This window comes from Oncorhynchus keta, chromosome 12 (assembly GCF_023373465.1).
Source record: "Oncorhynchus keta strain PuntledgeMale-10-30-2019 chromosome 12, Oket_V2, whole genome shotgun sequence".
NCBI lineage: Eukaryota > Metazoa > Chordata > Actinopteri > Salmoniformes > Salmonidae > Oncorhynchus > Oncorhynchus keta.
The window spans coordinates 23,245,909-23,257,970 of record NC_068432.1 but is presented as its reverse complement, the minus strand read 5'-3'; the positions used below and the strand labels follow the sequence as shown (position 1 = coordinate 23,257,970).

The window sequence follows — 12,062 nt, the reverse complement described above, 5'->3', positions numbered from 1 at the left end:
GTTGTCTGTACCCAATAAGGTTTGTACCATGTTTTGTGCTGCTACCATCAAATCAAATGTATTTATATAGCCCTTCTTACATCAGCTGATATCTCAAAGTGCTGTACTGAAACCCAGGCTAAAACCCCAAACAGCAAGCATTGCAGGTGTAGAAGCACGGTGGCTAGGAAAAACTCCCTAGAAAGGCCAAAACCTAGGAAGAAACCAACCCAGACAGGAAGATCACGTCAGTGACTCAACCCACTCAAGTGACGCACACCCCTCCTAGGGATGGCATGGAAGAGCACCAGTAAGCCAGTGACTTACCATGTTGTGCTGCTGCCATGTTCTGTTGCTACCATGTTGTTGTCATGTTGTGTTGCTACCATGCTGTGTTGTCATGGGTTGCTGCCATGTTGTTGTCTTAGGTCTCTCTTTATGTAGTGTTGTGGTGTCTCTCTTGTCGTGATGTGTGTTTTGTCCTATATATGTTTTTTTTGTCCCAGTCCCCATCCCCGCAGGAGGCTTTTTGCCTTTTGGTAGGTCGTCATTGTAAATAAGAATTTGTTCTTAACTGACTCGCCAAGTTAAATAAAGGTTAAATAAAAAATTTATGAAAGAAAGAGTGATAACATAGAGAAAGCTACCATTGCTGCACTGCTATCACACATTTTCCAACTCAAGGGACATAGACCTTCAAGAAAATTACTGTGAAACCTTTTAGGCCCAAGTGAGCCCGACTGCCCAAATTTGGGGGTCTGGCTCATGGACGAAGTAGTGTCAGCTTTTTCAGCCTGGCCTACTTTACATGTGCAGACAAAGCAGCTGGAAGCATATGTTAGGAAACACGTTCCCATCTGCTGGAGGCTGGACCTCATGCTGCATGTTTCTGCTCTATATTAAGAAGTATGTTGGATGAAAAGGTCTGCTACTGGTTGCTTTTTTAGGATTGAGAAATGCCATGATATTTGCTCTTTATGTATTATGTTTACAGAAACAAATGCGAACAACTGACAAATAGTGGTATTTGACAGGTTGTGCCATATAGCTTTAACGAAGGGATTGTCTTACATTTACATTTACATTTAAGTCATTTAGCAGACGCTCTTATCCAGAGCGACTTACAAATTGGTGCATTCATCTTATGACATCCAGTGGAACAGCCACTTTACAATAGTGCATCTAAATCTTTTAAGGGGGGGGGGGTGAGTCTTGGTATTGATACAGTGTGAGTAGGCCTATATCAATAGGAGGATATGAGACAGACAGTACATATTGTCTAAAAAGTTTCCATTGTTTCATCAATAATCCCCCAACACTGAACAGGGCAAATAATAATTTGAGCCTCAAACTGTTTTTACAGTTGATCGGAAATGACACAAAACATTTTGTTTTTCATATCAGTGTTGTTTGGAAAGTTCATGGTACCGTCAGACAAGTTTGAAAACATTCACATTCCAACGCAGCGATACATTAGCATCCACCAATCGTTATTCAGACAAACAAGCGTCCAATCACAGATTCGGAGGATGGGTTCTTCACGTGGATCGTTCCAGCAATTTCTAGAGCAATCTCAGCACACAGCAGATAAATGTGACTCCGCCGCGAGTAATGTTTTTAAATCACCTTGTCCTAATCGAGAATTTGTATATGTGTTATAATATGAATATTTATTGCAGTCGAAATTGATTAATGCAATGTAAATCGTAAATGTACAGGTTACAGAACGGACTATGTTTTCAATAGCGGATGGATATTGTCACATGACGCTTCTACGTCACAACGTTTTCTTTGTATAAATACAATACATGAACTTTATTGAACATAGACGCAAGAAGAAATTATTAAAGACAATTTCGTGGAGTTTTCTTTGAGGTCAATCGTAAGTACACTGATTTAATGTCGAAGTTTAGCGTTGAAAAAAAATACAGATAGTATTTTGTTAGTTAACTAATGGGCTGGATTTACTTGCTTTTTTTTAATGAGTAAGGCACAACAACAAAACTATTGAGGGAAGAGCGAAACACGGTTGTTCCGGTAACGTTACAACAACCGTGTTTCGCTCTAACCTCACAAAATATTTAATTTTTGTGCCTTTAACCATTTTTTTAGGCCTCAATTGTACAAGTGAAAGTTTTCGGGTAATATTTCTCCCTGGAAGTTTGTTAGCCGTAGCGACGGTTGTTAGTTTTCTCCCCCATTTTTATGCTGCTTCGCTAGCCAGGTGAACAAAGGGCACACTAGTTAGTGGTGGGGAAGATGGCGTCTGTACGGAATCCAAACGGTTAGCGTTACGCCACAGATAGAACAAAGGGACCGATATTTCACCGGATGTATAAATGTGACGCATCCAAGTCCAGTGGGAGAAGATGTATTTTGGATTACATTTTACACGTTCTCATCGACGTAACATTTTTATCTTAAAGTTCTGTTCCAGAAGCTAAAATCTGTTATGAACAGAGTTGACTACGTTTTTTTTATAGGCTGATCTTACTATACTCTATATCATCGACTGCATCCTTATGTAATACATGTATCACTAGCCACTTTAACTATGCCACTTTGTTTACTTTGTCTACATACTCATCTCATATGTATATACTGTACTCGATACCATCTACTGTATGCTGCCCTGTACCATCACTCATTCATATATCCTTATGTACATATTCTTTATCCCCTTATTGTTAGTTGGATTACTTGTTGGTTATCACTGCATTGTCGGAACTAGAAGCACAAGCATTTCGCTACACTCGCATTAACATCTGCTAACCATGTGTATGTGACAAATAAAATTTGATTTGATTTGAAATCACGTTTAGGAGTGCAAAGGCAAATTGAGTTACTACACTGATATATGCAAATGCATGCTAGAACACCTAATAGGATTTGAGCTTGCATAATGGCAAATACATTAAATTAAAAGTTATTGGCATCAGGATAATGAGTTTTAGGTGTTACTTCACTTTGTTAACAATGGACAGTAGTAGTATTGAGTGGTACACTAATTCAATAGGGACATATAATTTGCATTATTGTGATGATTAACTGATTGTTCACTCTGTTTCAGGTGCAAAGATGCAGATCTTCGTGAAGACCCTGACAGGCAAGACCATCACCCTCGAGGTTGAGCCAAGCGACACCATTGATAACGTGAAGGCCAAGATCCAGGACAAGGAGGGCATCCCCCCAGACCAGCAGAGGCTGATCTTTGCCGGCAAGCAGCTAGAAGATGGCCGCACCCTCTCAGACTACAACATCCAGAAAGAATCCACCCTCCATCTTGTGCTGCGTCTCAGGGGAGGCATGCAGATCTTCGTGAAGACCCTGACAGGCAAGACCATCACCCTCGAGGTTGAGCCAAGTGACACCATTGAGAACGTGAAGGCCAAGATCCAGGACAAGGAGGGCATCCCCCCAGACCAGCAGAGGCTGATCTTTGCCGGCAAGCAGCTAGAAGATGGCCGCACCCTCTCAGACTACAACATTCAGAAAGAATCCACCCTTCATCTTGTGCTGCGTCTCAGGGGAGGCATGCAGATCTTCGTGAAGACCCTGACAGGCAAGACCATCACCCTCGAGGTTGAGCCAAGTGACACCATTGAGAACGTGAAGGCCAAGATCCAGGACAAGGAGGGCATCCCCCCAGACCAGCAGAGGCTGATCTTTGCCGGCAAGCAGCTAGAAGATGGCCGCACCCTCTCAGACTACAACATTCAGAAAGAATCCACCCTTCATCTTGTGCTGCGTCTCAGGGGAGGCATGCAGATCTTCGTGAAGACCCTGACAGGCAAGACCATCACCCTCGAGGTTGAGCCAAGCGACACCATTGAGAACGTGAAGGCCAAGATCCAGGACAAGGAGGGCATCCCCCCAGACCAGCAGAGGCTGATCTTTGCCGGCAAGCAGCTAGAAGATGGCCGCACCCTCTCAGACTACAACATTCAGAAAGAATCCACCCTTCATCTTGTGCTGCGTCTCAGGGGAGGCATGCAGATCTTCGTGAAGACCCTGACAGGCAAGACCATCACCCTCGAGGTTGAGCCAAGCGACACCATTGAGAACGTGAAGGCCAAGATCCAGGACAAGGAGGGCATCCCCCCAGACCAGCAGAGGCTGATCTTTGCCGGCAAGCAGCTAGAAGATGGCCGCACCCTCTCAGACTACAACATCCAGAAAGAATCCACCCTCCATCTTGTGCTGCGTCTCAGGGGAGGCATGCAGATCTTCGTGAAGACCCTGACAGGCAAGACCATCACCCTCGAGGTTGAGCCAAGCGACACCATTGAGAACGTGAAGGCCAAGATCCAGGACAAGGAGGGCATCCCCCCAGACCAGCAGAGGCTGATCTTTGCCGGCAAGCAGCTAGAAGATGGCCGCACCCTCTCAGACTACAACATCCAGAAAGAATCCACCCTCCATCTTGTGCTGCGTCTCAGGGGAGGCATGCAGATCTTCGTGAAGACCCTGACAGGCAAGACCATCACCCTCGAGGTTGAGCCAAGCGACACCATTGAGAACGTGAAGGCCAAGATCCAGGACAAGGAGGGCATCCCCCCAGACCAGCAGAGGCTGATCTTTGCCGGCAAGCAGCTAGAAGATGGCCGCACCCTCTCAGACTACAACATTCAGAAAGAATCCACCCTTCATCTTGTGCTGCGTCTCAGGGGAGGACCTTAAGTTTCCCCTGCTTTTTTCAAAAGTGACCAAATATATTTTAATTCTTCAAGCCATAAAGGCAAAATAAAGGTATTTAGTTAATCTTGTCTTCAGTTTCCTTTCATAGCTTTGAGATGTTATTATAGAAACAATAATACAATGTATCTTAAATTGATTACATGAGGTGTGTTTGACAATGTGTAAGAAACATGGTATATTGTCACACTAGTAATGAAACAATGCTATTTAATTAAACCTTTATATATATGCTAAATCCTTTGAGGTATTACTTCCCACTGATTTAAAGCAAAAGCTGGAGATTCAAGTGCTTTGATGGGTTTCATTGTAATTTTAAAAATTACACTTAATTTAGGGTACCATGGTTACTGACAATTGATAGCTTACTTAGCCACACATTGCCCTTTGGTGGGCTAATTACAATAAGATTCTGTGAAGAGGCAGCTGGTCTACATGACATGGCTTTGAATAACTGCCGTATTCCTAGCCTCCCATTTCCCAAATTGTCCTCTCCATCAAGCTAGGGGAATTGCCTACAATGGCAAGACGGATCACTTTGGGTAGTATGCTATCAGTTAGTAATTTACTATTTAACACTTTCAAATGAGAATAAGCAAGAACATTATTGCTTACATTTTTTTTTATATACAAAAAAATTATTGTGTAGGTCCAGTAGTTAGCTGCATGGCAAAATAGCTGCTGAATACTACTACGATTTGAATTTAGTTACAGTACCACCAAGCTACTGCAAAATGTAGTTCTGTACCTGAATTCCTATTATGAGCCTTTGCTTCCCCCTGTTGACAAAAGCTAAAAACAAACTGGCAGCTGTATGAAAAAAGTTTTCAGCCCACTGATGGTTGAACAAGTAAAAGTAAAATTAGAAAATTACTCAACTGAAAGTCACCCAGTAAAATACTAGAGTAAAAGTATCAATTTGAATGTACTCAAGTAGCCTAACAATGGTGGGAAAAGGACTCAATTGCCATACTTGAGTAAAAGTAAATGCTATACATATAATTGCCAGGCAGCACAATTACATTTTATTTGCTGACAGCCATGGGCACAAAGCCTGCTTGCTGTCTCTGCTCAACTATTACTGTGCATTTCACTCCTTGCAACTTATGTCACTTTACAATCAATCACATTCTAACATTAGGCATTCTGACATTTCATTGTAAACATAAACATTGGGCGTGGGCTTGGAACGTAGAGTGTGGGGAGAACAAAGCATTCCCATTTATTGCATTTTTACCACCAGCCTATGTGATCACACCAAAGAAGCTCACGACATTCAAACTTCCCGCCAGTACATCGTGAACACTAGAGCAAGGTTTTTTTTGTATTTGTTGTGTTCATAATAAAAATATATATATATACATTTTTTTTTTCCAAAGAGCAAGGTGCTTCTTTCCTCGATTTATTTTTTTTTTTTTTTTACTGAAAGGCCAGTGGAGAAGCTAGCGGAAGGGAACAGTGAATACTGTAAATTCGAATGTTGTTCATAGGCTGGGGCTATAATCCACCATTTGTATGCTAGCCTATATATTAGGCCTAGCCTACTTGTGAATTTAGGCGACCAACACCTGTGCTGGAAGTAGTTTGTCCCAGGAGGGTGCTGGATTATTTATTATTATTTGCAGACATCTACAGTGCCTCTGGAAAGTATTCAGTCCCCTGGACTTTTTTTCACATTTTGTTACATTACAGCCTTATTCTAAAATGTATTAAATAAATATCCCATAATGACAAAGTGAAAACAGTCATTGACAAAAAAAGTAAACAAAAAACCCCAGAAATGGCTTATTTACGTAAGTATTCAGACCCTTTGCTATGAGACTTGAAATTGAGCTCAGATGCATCCTGTTTCCATTGATCATCCTTGAGATGTTTCTACAACTTAATTGGAGTCCACCTGTGGTAAATTCAATTGATTGGACATGATTTGGAAAGGCATACACCTGTCTATATAAGGTCTCAGTTGACAGTGCATGTCATAGCAAAAAGCAAGCCATGAGATCGAAGGAATTATCTGTAGAGCCCCGAGACAGCATTGTGTCGAGTCACAGAGGAAGGGGGAAAGGTACCAAAAATGTCTGCAGCATTGAAGGTCCCCAAGAACACAGTGGCCTCCATTATTCTTAAATGGAAGAAGTCTGGAACCACCAAGTCTCTTCCTAGAGCTGGCCACTCGGCAAAACTGAGCAATCGGGAGAGGAGGGACCAAGAACCCGATGGTCACTCTGACAGAGCTCCAGAGTTCCTCTGTGGAGATGGGAGAACCTTCCAGCAGGACAACCATCTCTGCAGCACTCCATCAATCAGGTCTTTATGGTAGTGTGGCCAGACAGAAGCTACTCCTCATTAAAAGGCACATGACAGCCCTCTTGGACTTTGCCAAAAGGCACCTAAAGACTCTCAGACCATGAGAAACAAGATTCTCTGGTCTGATGAAACCAAGATTGAACTATTGGCCTGAATACCAAGCGTCACATCTGGAGGAAACCTGGCACCATCCCTATGGTGAAACTATATGACATAAAATGCTGTGTAAAATAGCTAAAAGGCTATAAAGTAACATTAACTGTAAAGGTATCAGTCCCTATTGGAAACGTTTACAACTGCAATTAAGTTACTTTATCTTTATAATGTATTTTACCTCAGACAATTTGCTAGTGAAGTTGCTAGCTAGCAAGTTAGCATAAACTAGTGCTAACTGGGATAGTCATTGTCTAAATGACAGGTAGAAACACATAACATTACTAAAAAATATCAACATTTTTCTCTTTAAACAAGTGGATTATTTATCTTAAGGTATTTTAAAAACAACAATTATAGATCTAACTTCATTGGACTTTATCTACAACTTTTTCACATTTTCAAAGAATTTGATCAATTTACCACAAAATCGAAATGTTGAAATATCTCCAAAAGTTGTGATGACACATCCGTTTTGTCACCAAAGCCCCATATACCACCCACCACTGCGACCTGTATGTTCTCGTCGGCTGGCTCTCACTACATATTCGTCGCCAGACCCACTGGCTCCAGGTCATCTATAAGTCTTTGCTAGGTAAAGCTCTGCCTTATTCTCAGCTCACTGGTCACCATAACACCCACCCGTAGCACACACTCCAGCAGGTATATCTCACTGGTCATCCCCAAAGCCAACAGCTCCTTTGGCCACCTTTCCTTCCAGTTCTCTGCTGCCAATTACTGGAACGAATTGCAAAAATCGCTGAAGATGGAGACATATCTCCCTCACTAACTTTAAGCATCAGCTATCTGAGCAGCTTACCGATCGCTGCAGCTGTACACAGCCCATCTGTAAATAGCCCATTAAACTACCTACCTCATCCCCATATTGTTTTAATTTACTTTCTTTTTGCTCTTTTGCACACCAATATTTCTACTTGCACATCATTATCTGCACATCTATCACTCCAGTGTTAATTTGCTAAATTGTAATTACTTTGCTACTGGTCTATTTATTGCCTTACCTCCTTACTCCATTTCCACACATTGTATATAGATTTTTCTATTGTGTTAATGACTGAACTTTTGTTTATTCCATGTGTAACTCTGTGTTGTTGCTTTTTGTCTCACTGCTTTGCTTTATCTTGGCCAGGTCGCAATTGTAAATGAGAATTTGTTCTCAACTGGTAAACCTGGTTAAATAAAGGTGAAATAAAAAATGTAAAAACACAGAGGACATTTTTTGTTGAGCAAGAGCAGTGGCAGCCAGGGAAAGTGTTGGGGAAATTTGGTGACATCTTGTGGTCTTAATGACATCTTCTGGTCTTAATGTGCATTACAAGTCATTGAAATTACTTGGAAACAACGTTGATTCAACCAGTGTGTGCCCAGTGGGTTCTCACAAGGGAATGACCATAGCAGGTTGCAAAGGTATTGTTTATTATTGTTCTTCAAATTATATACGGAAAATATGAATATTGTTTCCAACTACCAATCAGCAACTGCAGTGTAAATTCAGCTGCATATTGAATGTTGAGATTGCTGGAATGCCAGTCTCTTTGCCAAATTACATTAGGTGGAAAATAATGGAATGTTAGCTAAAAAGACTTGTCCCAAACTAGCACACTCCAACACTCAGACACAATTTACAAATGCAGTATTTGTATTTAGTGAGTCAGCCACATCAGAGGCAATGCGTTATATTAATAGGTTTGGAATTGGAACATATTCAAATCAAGTCAAATCAAACTTGATTTGTCACATGTGCCGAATACAAGTGTAGACCTTACCATGAAATGCTTACTTACAAGCCCTTAACCAACAGTGCAGTTCAAGAGTTAAGAAAATATTTATCAAATAAACTAAAGTAAAAAATAATAAAAAGTAACACAATAACATAACAATAACGAGGCTATATACATGGGGAACCGGTACCGAGTCAGTGTGTGAGGGTACATGTTATTTTGTAATTTGTACATGTAGGTAGGGGTGAAGTGACTATGCATATATAATAAACAGAGAGTAGCAGCAGTGTACAAAACAAATGGGGGAGGTCAATGTAATAGTCCGGTGGCCATTTGATTAATTGTCAACAGTCTTATGGCTTGGGGGTAGAAGCTGTTAAGGAGCCTTTTGGTCCGAGACATGGTGCTCTGGTACCGCTTGCCGTGCGGTAGCAGAGAACACAGTCTATGACTTGGGGGACTGGAGTCTCTGACAATTTTATGGGCTTTCCTCAGACACCTCCTATTATATAGGTCCTGGATGGCAGGAAACTTGGCCTCAGTGATGTACTGGACCGTACGCACAACCCTCTGTAGTGACTTACGGTCAGATGCCGAGCAGTTGCCATACCAGGCGGTGATGCAACCGGTCAGGATTGCTGTCTTACCTGAGCATTCTAAATGTAATGAGTGGGTGTCAGGAAAATTGTATGGTAAAAAGTATATATTTTCTTTAGGAATGTACACTCTTAGAAAAAGGGTTCCAAAAGTGTTCTTCGGATGAAGAACCCTTTTAGGTTCTAGATAGCACCCTTTTTTCTAAGAGTGTAGTGGAGTAAAAGTAAAGATACCCCAAAAGACAACTTAAGTAGTACTTAAAAGTACTTTTACTTTGTCACTTTACACCAGACTAGGCTATGTGGTGTTTTTTGAAATACACTACATGGCCAAGAGTATGTGGACACCTGTTCATTGAACATCTCATTCCAAAATCATGGGCATTAATATGGAGTTGGTCCCCCTTTTGCTACTTTAACAGACTCCACTGTTCTGGGAAGGCTTTCCACTAGATGTTGGAGCATTGCTGCGGGGACTTGCATCCATTCAGCCTCAAGAGCATTAGTGAGGTCGGGCACTGATGTTGGGTGATTAGGCCTGTCTCCCAGTCGGTGTTCCAATTCATCCCAAAAGTGTTCCATGCGGTTGAGGTCAGGGCTCTGTGCAGGCCAGTCAAGTTCTTCCACACCTATTTCGACAAACCACGTCTGTATGGTCCTCACTTTGTGCACGGGGGCATTGTCATCTGAAACAGGTAAGGGCCTACCATGAAAAACAGCCCCAGTGTCACACCCTGATCTTTTTCACCTGTCCTTGTGATTGTCTCCACCCCCCTCCAAGTGTCGCCCATCTTCCCCATTATCCCCTGTGTATATATTCCTGAATTCTCTGCTTGTCCTTTGCCAATTTGTCAAGTCAACCAGCTTTAGTTTCTCAGCGCCTGCTTTTTCCAAGTCTCTCTTTTCTGGCCCTCCTGGTTTTGACCCTTGCCTGTCCTGACTCCGAGCCCGCCTGCCTGACCACTCTGCCTGAGCCTACCTACAGACCTGTACCTTTGCCCTCCGCTGGATTTTTGACCTCTGCTTAACCTGACCCTGAGCCTGACTGCCGTCCGGTACCGTTGCCTCACCTCTGGTTACTGATCCCTGCCTGCCTTGACCTGTCTATAACCTGTCCCTATTGGATCATTAAATGATTGTTTATTCAACACGGTCTGCATCTGGGTCTTACCTTAAACCTGATACCCAGACCATTATTCCGCAAGCTTTATACCACTCCAGCCGACGCTTGGTATTGTGCATGGTGATCTTAGGCTTGTGTGCGGCTGCTCGGAAATGGAAACCCACTTCATGAAGCTCCCTACAAACAGTTATTGTGCTGATGTTGCTTCCAGAGGCAGTTTGGAACTCAGTGGTGAGTGTTGCAACCGAGGACATACGATTTTATGCGTTACGTGCTTCCGCACTCGGTGGTCCTGTTCTGTGAGCTTGTGTGGCCTACCACTTCACAGCTGAGCTGTTGTTGCTCCTAAACGTTTCCACTTCACAATAACAGTACTTAAAGTTGACTGGGAAGAAATTTGATGAACTGACTTGTAGGAAAGGTGGCATCCCATGACGGTGCCACATTTAAAGTTACTGAGCTCTTCAGTACGGGCCATACTACTGCCAATGTTTGTCTATGGAGATTGCATGGCTGTGTGCTCAATTTTTTTTTTTACACCTGTCATCCATGGATGTGGCTGAAATAGCTGAATCCACTAATTTGAAGAGGTGTCCACATCATTTTGGCCTTGTAGTGTAGGACTGTATTATCTTACACTTGAATCTGAAATAGGATTGCCTAAACTTCCATTCCCCTCATAAAACAGGATTACTACCACACAGAAATTAGCTGACACAAGCAGCCTGTATAAAAGCTTTTCAACATATGCAGTGACCTTTCCAGCTAAAGTAATCAATACAGTGTTGGCAACCTGAGGAGGAGCCCACATAGTCCATACATGCTACAGAATGAGAATTGAATTCCTTAAATGTCTGTAGTACACTCATGAACTGAACCTGACCTCAAAACTTTTGCCCACAGAGCATGAGAAGAGCAGCCTGTGACCCCTAACATCTCCAACGGTCTACAGTATCTTTCAACCCCAGTCTGTGGAAGTAGTTGATTCTGAAATTAGTCTGGGACTGTCTGGGAGATTTACAATAGTATTTTGTGTGAGAAATATTGTTGTGAAAAGGATTATAGCCTATAAATAAAATGAGACTGATTGAGATGGTACTGCAATTCAGGTGACCCAGTCCAGCAGACTGCAATATCATATTACACACACACACACACACACACACACACACACACACACACACACACACACACACACACACACACACACACACACACACACACACACACACACACACACACACACACACACACACACACACACACACACACACACACACACACACACACACACACACACACACACACACACACACACACACACACACACACACACGGGCTAGGCCTAATGAGCACAATGTTTTTGTATTAATTAGACCTAACACCATATTGCTTAGGTTATTATCCAGACTGAGTCAGCCCTATCCTGGCCCACATTTCAATCCAAGGTGTGAGGAAATAACTCTC

General features: G+C 42.3%; 1 protein-coding gene across 2 annotated transcripts; it reads left to right on the top strand.

Moving 5' to 3' along the window:
* The first annotated feature begins 1,707 nt into the window (after positions 1–1,707).
* Positions 1,708–4,740, top strand: LOC118391152 (polyubiquitin-C). Of its 2 annotated transcripts, XM_052457867.1 has the most exons (3): positions 1,708–1,861; positions 3,050–3,561; positions 4,474–4,740. In XM_052457867.1, the coding sequence occupies exons 2-3, from the start codon at positions 3,058–3,060 to the stop codon at positions 4,657–4,659; spliced, it is 690 nt and encodes a 229-aa protein (XP_052313827.1). In that variant the 5' UTR covers positions 1,708–1,861; positions 3,050–3,057; the 3' UTR covers positions 4,660–4,740. The 2 variants fall into 2 exon arrangements, with proteins under 2 accessions (XP_052313827.1, XP_035638126.2); XM_035782233.2 differs by having other exon boundaries at positions 3,050–4,740.
* The last annotated feature ends 7,322 nt before the right edge of the window (positions 4,741–12,062 follow it).

Bases quoted from the DNA above. Each gene is read 5' to 3' on its own strand.
- LOC118391152 (XM_035782233.2), top strand. From the start codon at position 3,058: ATGCAGATCTTCGTGAAGACCCTGACAGGCAAGACCATCACCCTCGAG.